The sequence below is a fragment of the Jatropha curcas genome, chromosome 6 (assembly GCF_041381405.1).
Source record: "Jatropha curcas cultivar XTBG-Jc1 chromosome 6, XTBG_Jcur_1.0, whole genome shotgun sequence".
Taxonomy (NCBI): domain Eukaryota; kingdom Viridiplantae; phylum Streptophyta; class Magnoliopsida; order Malpighiales; family Euphorbiaceae; genus Jatropha; species Jatropha curcas.
The window spans coordinates 30,092,300-30,112,120 of NC_143156.1; the positions used below are offsets into that span (position 1 = coordinate 30,092,300).

A 19,821-nucleotide genomic window follows, 5' to 3' on the forward strand; every position below is an offset into this window, starting at 1 on the left:
ACTACGGTATCATTGCTGCCCCTCTCACGGCGATGTTACGGAAGAGTTCATTCCACTGGAGTCAGGAGGCAATTGCTGCTTTTGATGAACTTAAGAAAGCGATGACATCCACTCCTGTTCTTACTCTTCCAGATTTCAGCCAGCCTTTCACCATCGAGTGTGATGCCTCTGATTCGGGAATGGGAGCTGTCTTGTTACAAAACAACAAACCAGTCGCTTATTTCAGTCGGCCAATGGCAGTCCGCCATCAGAAATTACCTGCCTATGACAAGGAGCTGATTGGGTTGGTCAAGGCAGTGCGGCACTGGAATTCTTATTTATGGGGACGCCAATTTATAGTGCGGACAGATCACTACAGTTTAAAATTCCTCCTAGAGCAGCGGACTCTTTCTTCCAACCAGCAGCACTGGATTAGTAAGCTGATGGGATTTTTTTTTACAATGGAATACAAGGCTGGAAAGAACAATCAGGTTGCAGATGCCCTTTCTCGTCAAAATGCCGACATTGCTGTCCTTTCTGCAATTTCTATGCCGCAACTCAGTTTAATTGAAGAAATTCAAAAAGAACAAGAATCTTCGTCAGAGGTACAGCAATTACTCTCTCACGTTAATAACAAAATAGCACCGCCTCAGTGGAATTTCAAACAGGGCTTTTTGCTGTACAAAAACAGAATTTTTCTGCCAAAAGCCTCTCCTTCAATTCAACTGGTGGTAGCTGCCCTGCACAATCAGACTCATGAGGGTTATCAAAAGACTCTCTACAGGATCACACGTGATTTCTATTGGGCAGGAATGAAATCTGATGTTCGAGATTTTGTTCGAGCTTGTAATATTTGTCAACGCCACAAATCAGAAACATTGCAACCAGCAGGTCTTCTCCAACCTCTTCCGGTTCCAACACAAATCTGGTCAGACATTTCTTTGGACTTTGTGGAAGGCTTGCCAATGTCCAAAGGGAAAAGTGTTTTATTGGTGGTGGTTGATCGATTTTCAAAATACGGCCACTTTATTCCCCTGACTCATCCTTATACGGCTGTAAGTGTGGCTCGTTCTTTTTTCGATCATATTTTAAAATTACATGGGCTGCCTGAAACTATGGTCAGTGATCGTGATGTTACTTTTACAAGTTCTTTTTGGAAGGAGCTATTTCGTTTGAGTGGCACTCAATTGTCTTTTAGCTCAGCCTACCATCCACAATCTGATGGTCAAACAGAGGTTGTAAACCGCACAATTGAGATGTATCTCAGATGTTTTACAGGTGAGCAGCCTACTAAATGGACAGATTGGCTTTCATGGGCTGAATATTGCTATAATACCGGTTTTCACTCCTCTCTCAAGGCTACACCTTTTGAAGTGGTTTATGGCCGTCCACCACCTAGATTGCTGTCATACTGTCCTAGTAGTTCATTCGTAGAGGCTGTGGATATTGCATTACAGTCCAGGGATGAAGTTTTGAAGTTACTACGCCATAATCTCCTTCTAGCGCAGCAAAAAATGAAGGCTAATTATGACAAACATCATCGAGATTTGGAGTTCCATGTTGGTGAGCAGGTTTTACTTCGGCTTCAGCCTTACCGCCAACAGTCCATCTCTAAACGGAGCAACCAGAAACTTTCAGCTAAGTTCTATGGGCCATTTACTATTACTGCAAGAGTTGGAACCATGGCATACAAGCTGGATCTACCTTCGGAGTCAAAAATTCATCCTGTTTTTCATGTGTCCAGCCTGAAAAAGTACCATACTGGTTCGACTGCACCTCTTCCAGTTTTGCCACCTCTTCCGCAGGATTCTGTTCAACATCAACCACTTGCTATCTTGGATCATCGTGTGCGGGGTGGACATTTACAAGTTCTGGTTCATTGGCATAACTCTTCTCCTGCTGATGCTTCATGGGAGGATGCTAATCAGTTCCACCACAAATATCCAAACTTTGCGTTTGAGGACAAACGCCTTGTGGAGGAGGGGAGTAATGTTAGCAAGCCTGTCCAGGTGTACAAGAGGTTCACCCATGGACAGAAAGCTAAGTCAGTCAAGTCCAGCAGTTAGCTTCTTTCTGTTTTGTCTGTCCAGCAGTTAGTTTCTATTCTGTTTTTCTGTCTTTCCCATGTTCTGTCATGTGTTTGCTTTCCCTAAGTTAGTGGGTGGTTTACCAATTCCACTAAGGCAGTAACTTCCTTATTTGTAGAGGCAGTTACTTATATTTCTGTATTTAATCTTTCATTTCTGTTAATGAAATTCAGTTTGAACTTTCTACAGTTTTTGAGACTTAAACTCAAGAGGTTTTCAGGGTCCCTCTATTGAGCCTGAACGTCTGCAACCATAGGTCGCAGTAAACGCCCTTCGTCATCCCAATCACCCACCAATCCCTCATACCATCGCCCCATAACTAGATCCTTATCTAGGGACCATAACAGAACCTGAACTGATTGGTCCAGTTCGGTTTTGATTCAGTTTTTAACAGGAGTGACCCGAACGGTTTTCAGTTTGTGTTCATTTTACATGCTGGCTAAACCAAATTTTTTTTGCCCAAACTAGTTTATCTGAAACTAAACGAACTGAATCAGTTTGGGGTTTTGGTTCAATTTTGGTTGGCTGTTTTCACTTCAGTTTGATTTCGATTTTGATTCGTTTCAGATCGGTTCAAAAACCAAACCAACCGTTACACAACCCCGAGAGATTTATGAGGTTGTCTGACTTACACGGTTTTATCATTATTAATGGTATAATTTAAATCATTCAATTTGAACCACTAACATAGACATAGTGTTAATTATGTTTAGTAGCATTAATTATGTTCTTATACTATATAGGACTATATCAGAAATGCCTCTCGCTATTCCAAGGTATGTCCACAGTTAAGTTGGGCTTATCCGATGTTTTTTTTTTTTTTTTTGGTCAAAATAACATTAGTCCCAGATTAACAGTTTGCTGGTCAAGACTCGAGCACAGAAAATCAGATGTTCAAGTCTTTATAGTTTCTCACAGTTTATGATATAAGAGAAAAAAAGGTAAAGCTATGCCATTCTATACAATTTCGTATAATTAGAGAACAAATTAGAGAGCTAGGAAGAGTTAGAAATTAATCATGTGTATCACAACTGTGCCCTTGTGAACAATTTCTTGCATTCCTAGAACAAAAACAGATAGGTAGGTTCTTGAATTTTAAGGAAAAAAATTCTCTAACCTAGTGATGTTCCTTAGAAACAGACCATATACTATCATCTGGTACAATCTGAGCTCGAGACTCCCTTTTGGACCGTCTCATTTTCTGTTGCTGCACTACTAAAACTGAAGCACAAGTCCTCAAATCTGGTGAAGCAAGCATGTCTCCTACAAATCCTAGTTCAGGACACTCACTCCAATCTTCAAGACCGAAGAAAAGAGCTGAATTGTGATGAAACCTCCCTACTAAAAATAAATCAAAATAGTTTACAATCTTCCCTATACATTGAGATAGCCCCACTCCATCTCTAATCATTTCTTCAACATGTATCAATCTTTCATTTCCGGCATTAGTTTTGTTTATACTTGTTGGAGCAAACTAAGAAATAACAGAGGAAAAAAAAAAGAATATTGCAGGGTACTGTATTTTTATTAACTGCAAATGTGCTTAAATACAACAAAAAAAGGATAACAGAAATTCCTATATTTCAGCTCAACCATGGAACATGCCTCCATGTTTAACAACTCAGCTAGAAAAATGGAAATAATGACTGAAATGCAGTAGAACAAATCAAAACATAACAGAAAAAGAAAAAATGCAGCAACTAAATTGGAAGTGCAGCAGCTAAGTCAACTTCTTAACAATACTGAAATATTAGTTCAGTGTCTCCTTTTCTTTCTATACTATTTTCACTTCCAAAAACAAGAAGTCTTACCACTGTCAAGATAACATTTTCTTGCTTTGCCATTCGAGCTCAGTGCCTGTCAGGATTCCACGGTCTACGAGGATTCCGACAGAGCATGGGGCCTTGTCGAGGATTTTTTTGTTCATGCGTCGAATAGAAGGATTTGTAGACTCAACAGTGCCATGTATTTTCCACCGCTTGTGAAATGGCATAATTAAAATGGTCGCTCTCCGGTCCATTGCTAACCGGAAAATATCGATGTGCATTGTATCGTACTCGGAGATTCAAGTGAATGATTGGATGCTTGTGCAGCGTTGGTTGTGTTGCTCATACTGTCTTAACGCATTCGCAATTCTACTTGCAGCAGATCTGTCATTCTGAGGGGATCTATGGTAGACATTTGATATAAGGAGGGGAGTGTTTTGGCCCACAAGTTCGACGAGCACCAAAGCAACAACAGTAATGGGGCTTTCCACACTGGCATACTGGCATGAGACACTTCTAGAAAGTTGGCAATGGTTGGGACATTCTCAGGTTTGTGGATGCAAACTAGCATTCGAAATTCTGACTCTGGTTTGTAATGTTGGATTGTACTTCTCGTAAGTGGTTGGCATTTTTTGGTAGGATCATAGAGGTGTCTTACCAATGGAGTTATAAATCCTGTTGTTGCTAAAACTGACATTATGCAGAGAGTGAAAGCTTTGTCTTGTAAAATCTGAAATTAGCAGCAAATTAAGAGTTCAATTTATGTTTGACATCTTTGAGAAATGTCATGGAATTTAGCTTCCAGTAGTCAAAGAAGACTTATCATGCATTTTTAGAGAGGAATTTGTTATTTTATAATATATGCATGGATTAGTATTAACCAGACCTTGTTCTCCTTCCAGAAGTTGTAGATTGTGAGTTCCAGAATTCCCTTGGAATTCAAAATCATCCCGAGCACGTTATTAAGTTTAACTAGACTAAGCTTACAAGTTACGGATTATTATCTAAGACAAGTCAATATCTGATCAAATTTAAATTTTTAAGTAAAAACCCAAAGCTACAAGCAACATAGCAGAAACAAATAGAATTACAAGTTACAGAAAATTAAAATTTCAACCAACAACAAAGATTGTTTTTCTTCTTCCTATTTTCAACATAACATAATTAATTTAAGATACTACTATGACTTGCTTGAGAATTACTGAGACAGGACTAGTAACATCTGAAGAAGCAACCAAGTCTCCTATTGGTTTCAACTCTGGCAACTCATTCCGTTGTGATAACCCTGATATTGCTTCTAGCTCAGATTCATGACGACCCCCTACTAAAATGAAGTAAAATTTCTGTGAATTGATTGAATTATAGCTGCAGTATCTGAACCATCTCTCACTGTCTCCTCCATGTAAAGAATACTAGCATTCATTGTCGTTTCTTTCTTCATTATTCTCAAAGATTCATTGTCAAGAATACTCTTCCAACTATCCTGGATAGAATCCCTGGGAGTGATAAAGCCAACTATTGCGAGCTGAACATTGAAGCTCCTTGCAATGCTTAATTAAGGCATAAGCAAGTGCTTCTCTATCATCTGCGCCTCCTACAAATAGTACACCAACACGAAATGTTGTTGTCAGAGTAAAATGGAAGAAAGATTGCGAGTTCTGCGTCTATCAATAAGAATTCCTACTGGAAGAAATATTTTCTTCTTGGTTGTTGCACGATTCTATTGGTAAGGGAGACTAATATTTTGGAACACCAAAAATTAGGAATATAGTTTTTGGAACAAAGGGAGCACTATTTTACCATGTGGTTAATCCAAGCTTATCTTGATTGTTAGACTACACATAAATTTTGGTAGAGCTAAGAGTTAGTTAATCTTCTTTGGACCATAGAGTATAAAAGTTTTTGACCCTCACAGCAAGTATATTTTCTGAGATCAAACTCATATTTTTTTTAGTCTTACGGTGATCGAGACCGTTTGAAACCTTCAATCAACACGTTGTTGGTTATTAAGTTAATATACCGATTAGTCTAGATTGTGATAAATGGTATTAGAACTTCTACTATCTAATACCTTGAGGTTTATCTTTGCCAAACCTCACCCATTTATAGGCTAGTAATCTGCATATTTAGGAAGATGTTGGGTTCAAATCCCTTTCAAGCTTCCCACAAATTTAAAAAATGAAGGAAAGAAAAAATAATTAAGTAGTTGAATTTTGTTGGAAATTTCTTTTTTATAAAGATAGAAAATACAATCCAATACACTACAATTTGATCAATTACTTGAACCAAATGCAGAATCAAAACCCAAAAGGATCAATTAATTGCCTTGTCAAGTGTGAAATACAAATGATCTTGGGTTTCCTTGATTTGAACTTTCCAATGTTCACGTCACTTATTTAAGATGTCGCTATGATTTGCTTTTAAGATTTGTTGTTGTATCACTAAAATTAAAACTGAACTAGTATTGTCAGGAGAAGCTAGCAGGTCACCTACTGGCCCCAGCTCCGGCAACTCGGTCCATTGTGATAATCCTGATATTGCTTGTGGATCAGTTTCATGGCGACGTCCCACCATAACAAGGTGATATTTTCCTTCAATTGAATTAATTACAGCTGCTGTATCAGACCCATCTCTTACTGTTTTTTCTACGTAGTTAATGTTCATACTTGCACTCCTTTCGTGTCGAATGTTTCTCAAACATTCATTATCAAGCATGTTCTCCCAATTATCATGCACTGTACCTTGAGTAGTAACAAGGCAAAAAATTGTAACTTTAACTTTATTCCCTTTCGCCATTCTTAATGCATACGATAATGCTTCTCTATCATCTGGTCCTCCAATAAATAGTACAGCAATATTATATGTCTCCGATGATTCGAAAATGGAAGACAAGCCTTGAGTCTTTCGATGATCAATAAGAATTCCAACAGAACAAGGAGCTCTTTCTAATACATTAATGTTCAATTTCCTGAAGTCATTATTGTTGGAAACCAATTTGCCATTGTTGTTCCATCTTTTGTGGTGTGGCACTAGTATTAACGAACAAGTCTTGTCGAATGCAAGCCAACAGATGTCTTGATAAATCTGTTTGATAGGTGATATTGCAGTGAAAATGTTCAGCTGAGCTAAATTTTTATGCTGCAATTTGAAGTAGTTGAAAATATCAATAATGGACTGCGACCGAGATACATGATCTTTATTTCTTTGGCCTAATTGATGGTTAATGAGTAAAGGGTTATCAGAGCCAATGAGTTCTTCTAAGCAGAGTCCATAAACAGTTAAAGAGCATCGCTTTGCAGGGCTGGAAAATTCCAGTAGCTTAATTGCAGCTGTTGCATCCTCTTGCTTATGTGCACATGCTAATATCTCTAGCGGCGCATCATATGGAGTATGCTGGATGCACTTCTTCTTATATCCAATATAATGTTTGGTCGGATCATATAGCAGTTTAATTAAAGGAGGCGCATAAGATGTCAACAAGAAAATCAAAAAAATCCCACTTGTACTGTCAAGATCTCGAGCCTCCAGGGGTGTAAAGCTCAAAAAAGTTCCCATCTCTTTGGTACCTTTGATGTTCAAGATTAGAGAAAGAGCAACAGCTTCTTTGAAAGAAATGTGAAGACAAAACAGTACCATGAATAGAGTTGCAATCAACTGCAAAGTATAGCCAATTAAGGCCATTTGAAAATTGAGAGCATCTTCCATATGACCTAACAACTCCCAGATATTAACTTTGCTAGCACAATGAGTAGAAAGAAGAGGAACTAGCAAGCCATAAACGAAAGTATCAAGCTTGGATGTTAGATTTGTTGCTAATGGAGAGCCTGCAGGAATTATCAAACCAAATAGAAAAGGTCCCCAAAGATAATTCACTCCCATAGTATCACCAATTGAAGACAAAAACAACACAACTACTACCACAATTTGCACATAAAGTCCATTCATTTGTTTCCCTTCTGGAGTTGCTCTAATGAACCAGAAACTCAAAGTTCTCATCAGAACTAAAATAAATGCAAAATAAATGGTTATAAGTATAAAAGATTGAACTCCAATTCTTACTGTTGCTGCATGTACTACTCTCATATTCAAAAATGTAACATTATCGAAAATAAACCTTCCAATATCACAGAGTAAGGTTGAAGCTAATGCAAGGTGTCCGAGTTTCGAATTAGTGATCTTTAGATGCATTAGAACAGCACTAACATCCACAAATTGGCTTCGAGTAAATGCTGCTAAATACATTTCAGCATTATTTTCTCTTACAACGATCATTACAGGAGTTAAAGTTGTATTTGGATCAAACACGAGTTGTAATGATTCTGTCATTGTATAAGGAAATAGAAATATCAAAGCTCCAAGAATATAGCCTCGTTGTCCTATTTTTTTAACCCAACTTGTATCCAACCTTACTGCTGCTAAGAAGATGAACAAGATATATCCAATCTTTAATAATGATCCGAATACGAGATTCGGGACAGGAGGAAATAACAATCTTGCTTTATTAGGAAAATATCGTTCGAAAAATGTCGGTCCCATGATGAGGCCTGCCTGATCCACCAAAAAAAAAAAAAAAGATAATGTTAGAGAAATTCCTATTCTTTCCTAATCTGAAAGAAAGATAATAAATGATATTACCAGAACGTCTGAAGTTAGTCGAGGGAAATGAAACCGCTTGAGAAATGTATGGAAGATATGGGCAATTGTAACCATTGAAACTAATTGAAGCTGAAAGCGAAAAAATGCATGTTGAAGAATAGATTCTCCATGCATATTCCATATTCCTGGAGAGTTAACCGGAACATAATCGAAACAGGCTGCGCTTACATTTACGATAGATTTAGGGGTGTCCATTGTTACGGGACACCCTTCCTTCAACAAATGAAACGAAGAAGAAGAAGAAGCAAGAAAGAAAGTAAGGAAGATCGTTAATTGATCTTAATTTGCATTAGCAAAAGCTATATTCAGCACATAATATTTATGCATATACAAATATATCAAACATGGAATTTTGCAAGTTTTGGCTGGCAATATTTAGTTTTTCAGTTTAAGATATGGTTGTTAAATACAAAGTGTTTTTTTTTTATTGGATTACAGCTCATAACAGAAATAACTACCTAGTAACTGCTAAATCATAGCAATACTATTTTTGGCGATCTATAAAAATATTTGTGATGATATTTTTTCTTTTTAACTACTTGAGACTCCGCACTTTTTATATAAGAGAAGATCAATTAGATATTTTGTTTTATAAATCTATCATTTCAAATGTAAAAAAAAATGTATAAATGAAATATTCATATAATTACAAAATATCAAAAGTTACAAAAAAAAAAATCTAAATCATATGATGTTATATTATTTTTCAATTTGTTTCAGGCATGCTCTAATTAAATAATACAAGATTATATACCATGTTCTGTACATCTGGTTTTTAGTAGTGGGTGGATAGAAATGGTTCTCAAATTCACGTGCTTTGCCCGAGAAACTAAGCGACACGTCGGAATTAAGGATGAGAACAATGACGTGTTACCTACTTTCGACACAACAGACAAAATAACTGTCACCTACACGTAGCTGCCGCGTCCCTATCCCCACTATCCACATAATGGATATTATTTTCGTTCATCTTTATCTTTATTTATATTTTTTAAAAGTTATTATTATTTTGAGAAAATTAAAAAGTGTAATTAAAACAATTAAGTAAAAGTGACGTTTTAATTAAATTAAAGAGTTTTTTATTTAATTTAAAAATTTTTTTAATTATACTCATTTTTTAAACATGAAAAAATAAAATTTTAAGATTTAGCAATTGATAATTCCTTTATATGAAGCCAAATTAAAAAAAATGGTGCCAATTTCCTTTTAAAAAAAAAAGAAAAACAAAAAGGGTGCCATTTTTGTAATAATATGCGATGGCAAGGATATTTTCAGAACTCTTTTCCTATTTATTGAAGAAGATATTAATGTGGATAATGTTCATAAAGTCTTATTGACAACTTCAAAGCTTACTCTCAGTGTTTTCTTTCTCTGTCAAACTTCAAAGATCAAATTTTTCTTGCATTTCTTCGAAGTGGCAATGGAGGTAATTTCTCACACATCAACACTGAATCCCAACGCTCCATTGTTCGTCCCAATGGCTTATCGTTCGGTGGAGGATTTCTCCGATCAATGGTGGTCCCTCGTCCACTCTTCTCCTTCCTTCCGCGATTACTGGCTTGAAGAATGCTTCACTGATCCTCAAATTGATCCTCTCCATTTCAATTTTTTCGACGAAGTCGATGTCGATTCCCTCTTTTGCGACTGCGTTGATACCAAACGTAATAGAAAGGCGTAACTTTTATAATTTATTGCATTGTTTTGAATCTGCTCTGAGTCAGTGATTCAACTGAGTAACTCGGTCTTTCTTGATTTATTGCAGAGGCGGTGGAGATGGAAGAGAAGGAGCATAGCAAGGATTTGGTTTCAATAGGAGTAATGAAGTGGCAAAAGGGTCGAGCTCAGGTGGCGCAGGTACCCAAGTATGTAGAAAAAGCACCAAGGATTGTTAGTGTGAGAGTGAGTCCACGAACGATTCAGCAGCCGAGGTAGAGTATGTGAGTCAGTGAGTTTGAGAATAACTCAGATTATTTACTTAATTTGTAGTTGTTGACTGTTGTACATAAGACCCAAACTTTCATTTGCTAGTTTGTTTTTCTGGGTTTCATTTCATCTTATGTGTAGCATCTTGTAATCTTGCAACTTTTTGTTTCTTAAATAATAAAGGAAAAATTAACCCAAAAAAAAAAAATATTACTGATATTTATATATGTAAAGAACATAAATTTGAAATTCTTGAAAGCAACTATCGTAAAAGATAGGCCTTTTACAGATTTCTTTCTTTCTAATTATATAGAAATTGGAGCACACATTTGTGTAAGTGAAGCTCAAAATCCCCATAGCTACATCTGATAGTCTTTGGTGTGTGATCTTACCAAGTAGTTAAGATCTCATCAAGTTAGGAATTTGTTGAATATTCTTCCCAAGTGGTTGCAGTCTTGCCAATCTTGTGAATGACTTTGATGACCTCTTCTGTAGTAACATTGCCGGTCACTATGACCTTATTGAGCTCAATATCTACATTATATGTCTCTATATCTGCTAGCAAGAAAACGAACCAAATATGAAGTATTTATGTATTAAATCAGTCTGTAGTTCATAAAACCTTGTTTAGGAAGATTAATAGATCAAGAGCTTGAAGATGGATTTCTCATATTTACCTTGTATTTTCTTGATAGCTTTCAAGATTTTCTTGATGCATTCCTCACAGTGTAAACCCACTTTCAGTTCCACTACCTGTTTCCCAAATTGAATCATCAAATTTAGCTTCAAAAGCAATCAAAGGTTTTTAAAAGATTCATGAAATACTTACATTAGTCATTGTGATTGTTGAAAACTGAGAGCGAGTGAAATTTGATTGAAGACTGATCAGCAACCCACCAAATAGCGGGAGTGAATGCAATGTCAATGTTTAGTAAAGTGAATTGAAGCGTGTAAATATATAAGAGGGAGAGGTATTGGATTCTTTACTTGATTGATGGGAATATCACTTTTGTTAAAAAGCTTCCTTTATTCCCATACTGTTTGACTTTAGAGAAACTAAACCAGCTAGCCTCCAATTACTGCCTTGCTCTGTTTGATAGTGACCAATCTAAAGTCTCGCCCTTTAAGCAAAATTGTGTTCATACCCAATTTTTCTGGTTTGATTCTTCAGATTTGTCATCTTTATATTGTGCAATGCTAACATTGCTCTAACTAGAAGATTATTGTTTGAATTGTAAAAATGTATATTTGTTGCTAGAAAGGGAAAGACAGCTTACTGCCAACAACCAAGCCATAGTCTCAAACTAATTGGGATTGGCTATATGATCTTTCTCTAGCCCTCAAGATGCATTAGGGTGCCCTTAAATTTATAGGGCTATGTTTGGTATGGAACTATAGGAGAGAATAAATCTCCAATACCAGTAGAATCATAGTTAAAGCTAAAATTTGTCAACTAAGGTGATTTGGTTGAATAAAAGTGGTTAATGGCTGCAGCTGGAAAGACAGACCTGAGACTGAGAGTCGCTTTTCTTAGTGTATACATACATCAACATACAGATTCCAGAAACTGAGTTTGGACAAATGTTTTATAATTGTCTTATAATTATGTTTTATAATTGTTAGTGCTATAGAGTACTAGAGAGTGCTATATCATGATAAAATGAAGTTCATCGTTAACTAAAGGTGCCAAGAAGTGAGCTTTTGAAGGGGTAAACCATTATTAAACTTGTTTTCTTGTCGTTTTGGGGTTAGGCTCCTTCTCGTTAATGCAATACTAATCTAATTGTCTACGAAGCTTAAATTTGTTAACTATAATTAAAATAACCGCAAATAATAGAAGGCAATCATTTAGCAGCAGCAAACGGACCAGGAAGCAATATAGATTTGCAATCTACACAATACTTTCTTTTAAAATAAGTTTTTGTATTCGTAAGCCACAAGTTAAGGTCAATGCACATGCAAGTGTGATAATTTATTTAATCTATTTTGAGGAATGAGGGAAGAACCTTTTTTTAGTTAATTAAGTATTTATATTCATTAAAGGATAAAATTTGATTAACAAAGTGTTAGTTTGAGCGATAAAAAATATCAATTCTCGTAAAATTAAAAACACAAATTCTTTCAAAAAGTGCACTTACCATAAGGATTACGATTTAAAGAAATTACACCTCCTAACTGTACAAAAAGAGATAAAATTTAAGCAACATTGTCTAATATCGTATTTTCCACTAAAATTCCACGTTAGTTGCACATGATTTTAAGTGTTTTCGCTACTTGTCGAAACACATGTCTCAATCATCTTTTCGAAAAAATTTAGATATGGATTGAAAATGTTTTCTATTTATACATCAAAATAACAAAAATTAAAAAATTCAGGCATAAAAAATTTAGTTAACCAAAATTAATTAGTACTCATTTGCAGAAAACAAACAACTGTAAAAGTATCCATTTCAGCCAACTAGAGAAACGTTAGTGTTCCAAGACGTTCATAAAAGTCAGAACAGTTCATGACTAGTACCAAATCAGAAATTCCCACGTGTTCTCCTGCCTTCCTATTGGTTGTTTCCTTCCTTTATATTCCTTACCAATAAAACAACACCATCTCCAAATTTTCTTTCTTTTTCCTCCTTTTTCTCTACGGAAAAGCAGACAGAAGAAAGCGTTTGCCTTTGCTAGTTTAAACTCTATTCCTCATTTCCCATAACTAAATTTATCGATCACATTCTAGCAAAATCCCAAAATGGGAAATGCCTTGAGATTCCTTTATGGACATTGTTGCAAGCCCACTACAGCCGGCGACTCTGAATCGTTGGGTCCTCACGGCGTTTCGGCCGCCACAGTTGGCGTTTCAGCTCTTGCCCGTGATATATTTCATTTTGAGATCACCTCTCAGGTAATTAGATTTGAGCTTAGTTTGATGATTTTAGCTTCTTTATGTAACGTTGACTCTGATCACTTGCATCTGGTTCATTATGGAAATTTGTTTAGCTAATTAGAAATTTACTTCTTAGTTTATTTTCAAATTAAAATTAATTGAATGTTGGGTTTTGTTATGTTAGGTCCCACAAGAGCTCAGTAAACATGTGATCTCTTCCAAGAAGGCTCAAGCTAATTGGTGATTAACCAATTATAGAAAAATTATTAAAGATTAGATTTTTATTTTATGATTTGTGTTGGGATTTTAAATAAAATGCAAAAGAATAAGCTAATAAGCACTTTTTAGGTATAGAAAGTTATTAGAGGCCTGGAGAGAAGCAAAACCCCCACCAAAAACACCAGAAGAAGCTGCTAGGTTTGTTATTCAGACCTTGAAGAGACACCAGAAAGCAGATGTTGAGGTATAAACTGAAATAGATGGATTAGGATTTTCATTTTTTTTTTATTATTATTTTTAAATATGATCCTAACACATTTTAATGCAAGAAAGATTGTTTCTTGTTTCTTGTGCCTTTTTCTTTTGTTATTTCTTTCTTCAGGGTTTATTGGCTTACTATGGTCTACCACTTCCTCATACTCTAGTTGAACTTTCTTCTGGTGTCCCGACATCATTGCCTGAAGGAGTGAAATTTGAGTTGCTGACCCTACCAGTTAGTAGCAAAATCTCTCTCAAATTCCGAGTTGTTATTTTGCTATCTCGAAAATCAGCTTGATCTGATAATAAATTTTTCACCGGATTCAGGTGGATGCAAGAGCTGTGCCTGATGGAGACACTATATCTGTTTATGTTAGCACTGCTGATCCCAGGGAATCTTCTTGTGTTCCAAGGGATGTTCAAATGGCAGCTGATCAAAGATCAAAGGCGCGGGCTGAAAGAAATTATGATAAGGCCGATGCTCTGCACAAGAAAATTATTGATGCCGGATATCGGTTAGTTTTCTTTATCTATACCATTTTGTGAATTCTGTAGAAGTTTAATTTGTGATTTTTTTTTCCCTTTCTGCAGGGTGATTAACATTAACAACGAGGAGATTCTTGCTCGTAAGTATCGCATTCGACTAAGGTAAATCTACTTCTTGCAAGAACAATACCTAAATCTTGATGTATCACACTGGAGATTAATGGTTTCTGGAATGGAAAGAATATAGGGGAATAGATGCACCAGAGAGTAAAATGCCATATGGTAAAGAGGCACAGCAGGAGCTTGTTAAGCTTGTCGAGGGCAAATGTCTAAGGGTCCTTGTCTATGGCGAAGATCGCTATGGCCGCAGTGTAGGTGATGTTTATAGCAATGGTATATTTGCACAGGTACCATTCTTTCACCTTTAATTAGTCTCCGTTACCGAATGCAGCTTGTAAGAGCTTAACAATCTGCTGTGTAATAGGAAGTAATGCTGAAGAAAGGATGCGCATGGCATTATACTGCCTATGACCAACGGTATGAACTGGCAACTGTAAGTAAACTTGATGCCTTTGCTCATCATTGCACTCGTTTTGTGTCAGCGACAAACACTTCCTGATATAATTTTCATCATATTAGTGGGAGAAAGAGGCTCGGGCAAAACGCATAGGCTTATGGGCTTCATCAAACCCAGAGAAACCATGGGAATGGAGAAAGGACAGAAGAGAAGGCAAATGATTTTTAACTTGCCCTGAATCACACTAAACAGCTACAATCAAAAACCAAAGACAACAGAGAGAACAGGGACACCTGCAGATTGCGAGCCAGTATTATTTTGTTGTATTTAACTAATTCTGTAGCTCAACTGACAAATGTTAAGGTTGGAGTGCCCAACTTTACAAGAGAGCTGCCCCTTCCTCTGGTGTATAATCCCCCTTTGTTTATTAAATGCAGATGTAGCTATTGCTTGACTATTGAACTTTGCCAATGAACATGAAATGCTCACATTATTTCTCTTATTCAATAAAGTAGTCATCCACAGGATCACAGAGAAACAATTGGGAACAAGAGAATTATCAATTTAACTGAATACGGCACCTAACTGCACCAAGAGTTTAAAAAATACATAACACAACTAAATCAAATAAATTTTGAGAGATAGAAATGTATAATCAGCCTCCAGCTGTTGTTGGCATGCGGGTACAACTGAAGAATATGCTGAAAAAACCAAACACACACAGTTCAGTACATGACGGAAGTGTCATGCCCACCGAGAAGCATGATAATTGATAATATGGTTTTTCATTATGAACATGTAAAATGACTTGGGACTATGATTCCTAATGTGAAATCTGGAACATATATAGCCATGCTCCTAAAATCAGCAGTTCAGGATCACCCATCAATTTTGAAGGAACATGTTGATGCAATATTTATGCTGACCATCAAAAGGTGAACAAAATTTACCTATAGTGAGAAATAGGCAAACCAAAGCAGACTACAAAAGAAAGGAAAAAAGTAGAAATGTATCTGTTCTCTTGTCTTGGAGTACATCTCTCAAGGTTCTTCTCCTCCTGTTTGTTTAATTTATTTATTCCTTGGGTTCTCATAAATGTTTAAATACAGGCTCAAAGAAGGTGAAAGTAGACAGAGTAATAATCACCATCTGAGAGTTTTGAGTTAAGATTCAGAAAGTAGAATCATGGTCAATTTCTAAAGAAAATAAGAAAAGTGCACTATGTAGATAGTTCATGGATGAAATTTTAAGGTTCAATCAGTATCTTAAAGAGCAAATATCTGTAGAAAGAAAAGTTTCAATTAATTACAATCATCCGAGTAAATGAACACTCAGAATAGTAACAGTTCACCTCAGATAGAATCAAATTCTCTTCTGTTATTTCAAAAAGAATAACTATCTGATTTTATCTGCATCATCATCCTTTGCTTCATCGGAATCTGAGTCACTTGCATTATAACCTAAGGAAGTGAAACGAAAATCAGTTAAATGAACATATCAATAATCAAGGATCTGATCAATAGAAAAAAAGTGTGTATACCTGGACGTTTATCCCTCACTTTCCATGCAGAAGCTCGACTCTTTGAAGCTCTGCTAATCCAGCCATGGCCCTTAAACAAAAGTAAAGGAACAACATTCAGAATTCCAAGTTCATGACAAAAAAATATAAGGGAGCGCAACACACAGAAGATTATTAAACCCGAGGATACATATTATCTGATTATAACAACAAAATATGGGACTTACTTTATAATGCCATAATGGGAAAGTATTAACTAAAGCTCCCTTTTAGCCTTGAAGCAAATAAGAATAGATCAAAACTACTACTACAACAAGTAACAACTTAAGGAAGCAACCGCGTCCTTGCATACAAATTCCTTAAGCCAGTGACACAAAAGATTAAACAGTGGAAGGAAATGTGTATAAGTTAAGTTTGGGTCCTAATTGCAAATTGAAACAAACAAAAACCTACATTTGGCTGCTAAAACCAAATTTTCGTTATTCTAGAGTTCTCTTTTCTAAAACCAAACTTCCGAAACATCATCTTAATGCAAGTACTAAGCACACTGTAACTAGTTCTTTTATTACAATATAGATGAGAGGCCAAACAACCTTTCAAAAAGTAAAAAAGCAAAAAAAAAGAAAACAATCCGCCTAAATATGGATTAAAACCATTCCAAAAATTAAACTTTCTTTCTTAGTAAATCATGAAACGAAAATCAACAACATGAGCAATTAAACGCCACTATAAAGCAACAGAAAGCAAATACAGAGTCCTAAAAACAATGCAAAAATGACAAATAAGTCAAACAAAAAAAGTTCAAACCTTCTGATCGTCTTTCGGAACACCATAACCATTACAATACATCTGACCAACAAGGACTTGCATGGCAATATCACCAGCTTTAGCCTCCTTAAGTGTGTCCTGAAACCACCGTTTCACACATTCCGAGACTACCTGAGAAAGCGGCACCCGATTCTGGCCATCAAGACAAAGCGAGCTCTCTCCCATCTTCTTCACCTTGAGTGGCTGCGCGTTAACTCGGACTTCGTTCGGCTTCAAATTGATTAAAGGTACTGTCTTTCTACGTTTTGGCTTACAGGAAGCGAATATTTTAGAAAGTTCTTGAATTTCCCCTGTAGAAGGAAGCAACTTCCCCATATAAATGCAGTTTTTTCAAGATTTTTGAATCTTTCTTTGTTTTATCATTATTGACAGAAAAAGAGAGTTTCGAAAGTAATGGCTTTTCAGCTTTTGTGGGTTGTTTGCTTTAGACTTTCCAGTGTTTTTCTTATCTGGGTTTAATGGTGGGGGATATAAAAGAGGGTTCTTTTAGATCTTGTTTTGGGTTTTTAAGCAAAAAGCGAGACATTGATTTACAGTGGCATAGGGCAATGGAAGCTCTTTCAGCAAGTTTCGACCTTTGACCCGACCCAACCAAGTTTGATGGAAAGTAGAAATAACCAGAACCATTAGGCCTGTTTAATAACAGGCCGGGTTGGGTTCAACATTCCAGTCCAGTTAATCCAGTTCAAATCAAAATCCATCTAATTTGATAGAAATAGTAACTTTCATTGATAGGATCGGATGGATCAAGAAGGAAAAATTCCTTTGATAAATGATGGAATTGAACAAATAAGTTTGCCTTCCAGCTACTTCTTCCTCTTCTTTTTCTTTTTCTTTTTCTTTTTCTTTTCTCTTTAGTTAGATTATATTCCAAAATTGTTAAAGTAAAGGGCAAAATTTTCAAATTACTTTTCTTTTTTGAGTTAATATAGTATTTTCTGAGATTTTACATTTATATTGTGGGGCCAAAAAGAAATTGTTAGACTAGCTTAGCCATTCAATTGCTCTGGCTTGACTCAACTACGATTAAATTTTTCCATTAAAAAAAATACAAACACAAATTACCATTTATAAGGGCATGTAAGTAGTAAAAAAAAAAAAAGTGCTTTAGCTAAGGTTAAAAATTCAAATTTAAAATTATTATTGTTGAGGTTTTACCAGAATATAATCCTGAATCGAAACCTGAATATACGTATGCAAAAAAAAAAAAAAAAAAAAAAAACTTTAAAACTCTTAAGTATAACATTTTAACGTACAATTTCAGAACAAAACATGTAGAAAACCAAAAACAATAATGGCGAGCGATGATTCGAGATTTCCAATCCCAACTTCGTAAATAAAATTTAGAATCTAACCATCTATTGATACAAACTACTGGCCTCCATACCGTACTATTGATTTATGAAAATTTCACCTTAACAAATCCAGCGTATAAATAACTCAAAACAAGCAGGTATCTCGCTCGCAAGGAACGAAAAATCCTCTCCAACCTTCATTGAAAGTAAATTCCCTTGAAATCCGGTTTCAGAAAAGGAAAAAGATCCATTAAGTACAAAAAAGCAACAAAAATCTCCAAAGCTAATCTCCATCAATTTACAGAATGTTTAAATTTCAAAGCTTTATGTTTCTTGGACAAGAAATGGTAAATGTAATGAAAAGAGAACAACTCTTCAAAATACAAAATTCGGACAAAATTACCAAACATAAACTTTAATCATCATTTGGAAAACAAATATTATTATTATTGTCTTCCATATCAATGGATATTCATGGATGGACATTTGGAATTCCTTCAGTTAGTGTTATTGGAGATGGGTATTGTTTCCCTTATCCTATGGAATTGATTGTGAAGAAGAAAATTAAAAGCCTATCTAATGCACAATTTGAAGTTTTTGATCAAAGTGGAAATCTACTTCTTCAAGTAGATGGTGGTATTTGGAGCTGGAAGATGAAAAGAATTCTGCGAGATCCTGCCGGTTTTCCTATTCTTACAATGTGCGGAAAGGTAAACATTCTTTCCAAATTTCGACATTCTTGATTTTTCTTGAATAAAAGAAAATTAATGGTTATTTATGTTTTTTTTTATTTGTAAGGCATTTACATTTTGGCATAAATGGAAGGCTCATGAAGGTGCAAGTTCAGATGAAAATAGTCTCCTCTTTAGTGTAAGACAATCCCATCCTCTGCAAATTAAAAAAGAGCTTCATGTTTTCTTGGCAAACTTGAAGAAAAAAAGCCCTGATTTCCATGTTACTGGATCCTACACTTCTTTATCTTTCAAAGTTTTCAAAAGCCACAGGCTTCTTGCAGAGGTAATTTTATCCTTTTCATTTTTATGTTTTTTTTCTTCTTCTGATTAGGATATTGCCTCCATGCCTAGACTTCAGCTTCTATTAGTTTCATGGAATGATATGATTTATATAATATGAACAGGTTAAACATCATTTCACCCTGGAAAGCTTCTGCAAGGGAAAGGAAAAATACAAAGTTAAAATTTATCCAGAGGTGGATTATGCATTTATTGTGGCATTGCTGGTAATTCTTGATGAGAATGACTCTCCATAATTCTTTTTTCTCCTTTTTTTTTTATTTTATATTAAATATTTTTGTTACCCTTTGTAATTATTCTTGTAATGTATATGTCCAACTTAAGCTTTAGCAATTAGGCAGCAATTGAAAATTAGCATAGTGGGCTAAATGTTTGTTGA

General features: G+C 35.6%; 5 protein-coding genes and 1 pseudogene across 7 annotated transcripts; 3 read left to right on the forward strand and 3 right to left on the reverse strand.

The window, feature by feature from the left end:
- Positions 1-3,041: 3,041 nt before the first annotated feature.
- LOC105649242 (cation/H(+) antiporter 15-like) lies at positions 3,042-8,975 on the reverse strand (annotated as a pseudogene). The gene is made up of 6 exons (XR_016321383.1): positions 8,468-8,975; positions 6,225-8,380; positions 5,223-5,328; positions 5,035-5,175; positions 3,810-4,562; positions 3,042-3,526 (listed from the first exon to the last, which is right to left on the reverse strand). The product of XR_016321383.1 is annotated as a cation/H(+) antiporter 15-like (transcript).
- Positions 8,976-9,802: 827 nt separating this feature from the next.
- Positions 9,803-10,540, forward strand: LOC105649230 (protein EARLY RESPONSIVE TO DEHYDRATION 15). The gene is made up of 2 exons (XM_012235821.4): positions 9,803-10,149; positions 10,251-10,540. The coding sequence occupies exons 1-2, from the start codon at positions 9,909-9,911 to the stop codon at positions 10,418-10,420; spliced, it is 411 nt and encodes a 136-aa protein (XP_012091211.1). The 5' UTR covers positions 9,803-9,908; the 3' UTR covers positions 10,421-10,540.
- A 60-nt stretch (positions 10,541-10,600) lies between these two features.
- On the reverse strand, positions 10,601-11,386 carry LOC105649231 (Heavy metal transport/detoxification superfamily protein). The gene is made up of 3 exons (XM_012235822.4): positions 11,241-11,386; positions 11,089-11,164; positions 10,601-10,966 (listed from the first exon to the last, which is right to left on the reverse strand). Exons 1-3 carry the CDS (start codon positions 11,247-11,249, stop codon positions 10,827-10,829), a joined length of 225 nt encoding a protein of 74 aa, XP_012091212.1. The 5' UTR covers positions 11,250-11,386; the 3' UTR covers positions 10,601-10,826.
- Positions 11,387-11,542: 156 nt separating this feature from the next.
- Positions 11,543-15,223, forward strand: LOC105649228 (staphylococcal-like nuclease CAN2). Of its 2 annotated transcripts, none has more exons than XM_020685288.2 (9): positions 11,543-13,304; positions 13,471-13,526; positions 13,635-13,749; positions 13,888-13,998; positions 14,091-14,278; positions 14,355-14,411; positions 14,497-14,656; positions 14,734-14,786; positions 14,889-15,223. In XM_020685288.2, the coding sequence occupies exons 1-9, from the start codon at positions 13,152-13,154 to the stop codon at positions 14,917-14,919; spliced, it is 924 nt and encodes a 307-aa protein (XP_020540947.1). In that variant the 5' UTR covers positions 11,543-13,151; the 3' UTR covers positions 14,920-15,223. The 2 variants fall into 2 exon arrangements, with proteins under 2 accessions (XP_020540947.1, XP_012091210.1); XM_012235820.4 differs by having other exon boundaries at positions 12,696-13,304; positions 14,734-14,802.
- A 14-nt stretch (positions 15,224-15,237) lies between these two features.
- Positions 15,238-17,691, reverse strand: LOC105649227 (uncharacterized). The gene is made up of 4 exons (XM_012235819.4): positions 17,093-17,691; positions 16,307-16,376; positions 16,118-16,226; positions 15,238-15,467 (listed from the first exon to the last, which is right to left on the reverse strand). Exons 1-3 carry the CDS (start codon positions 17,426-17,428, stop codon positions 16,162-16,164), a joined length of 471 nt encoding a protein of 156 aa, XP_012091209.1. The 5' UTR covers positions 17,429-17,691; the 3' UTR covers positions 15,238-15,467; positions 16,118-16,161.
- Positions 17,692-18,321: 630 nt separating this feature from the next.
- LOC105649226 (protein LURP-one-related 14) lies at positions 18,322-19,821 on the forward strand. Its single transcript, XM_012235818.4, has 3 exons — positions 18,322-19,118; positions 19,207-19,425; positions 19,547-19,821. Exons 1-3 carry the CDS (start codon positions 18,873-18,875, stop codon positions 19,676-19,678), a joined length of 597 nt encoding a protein of 198 aa, XP_012091208.1. The 5' UTR covers positions 18,322-18,872; the 3' UTR covers positions 19,679-19,821.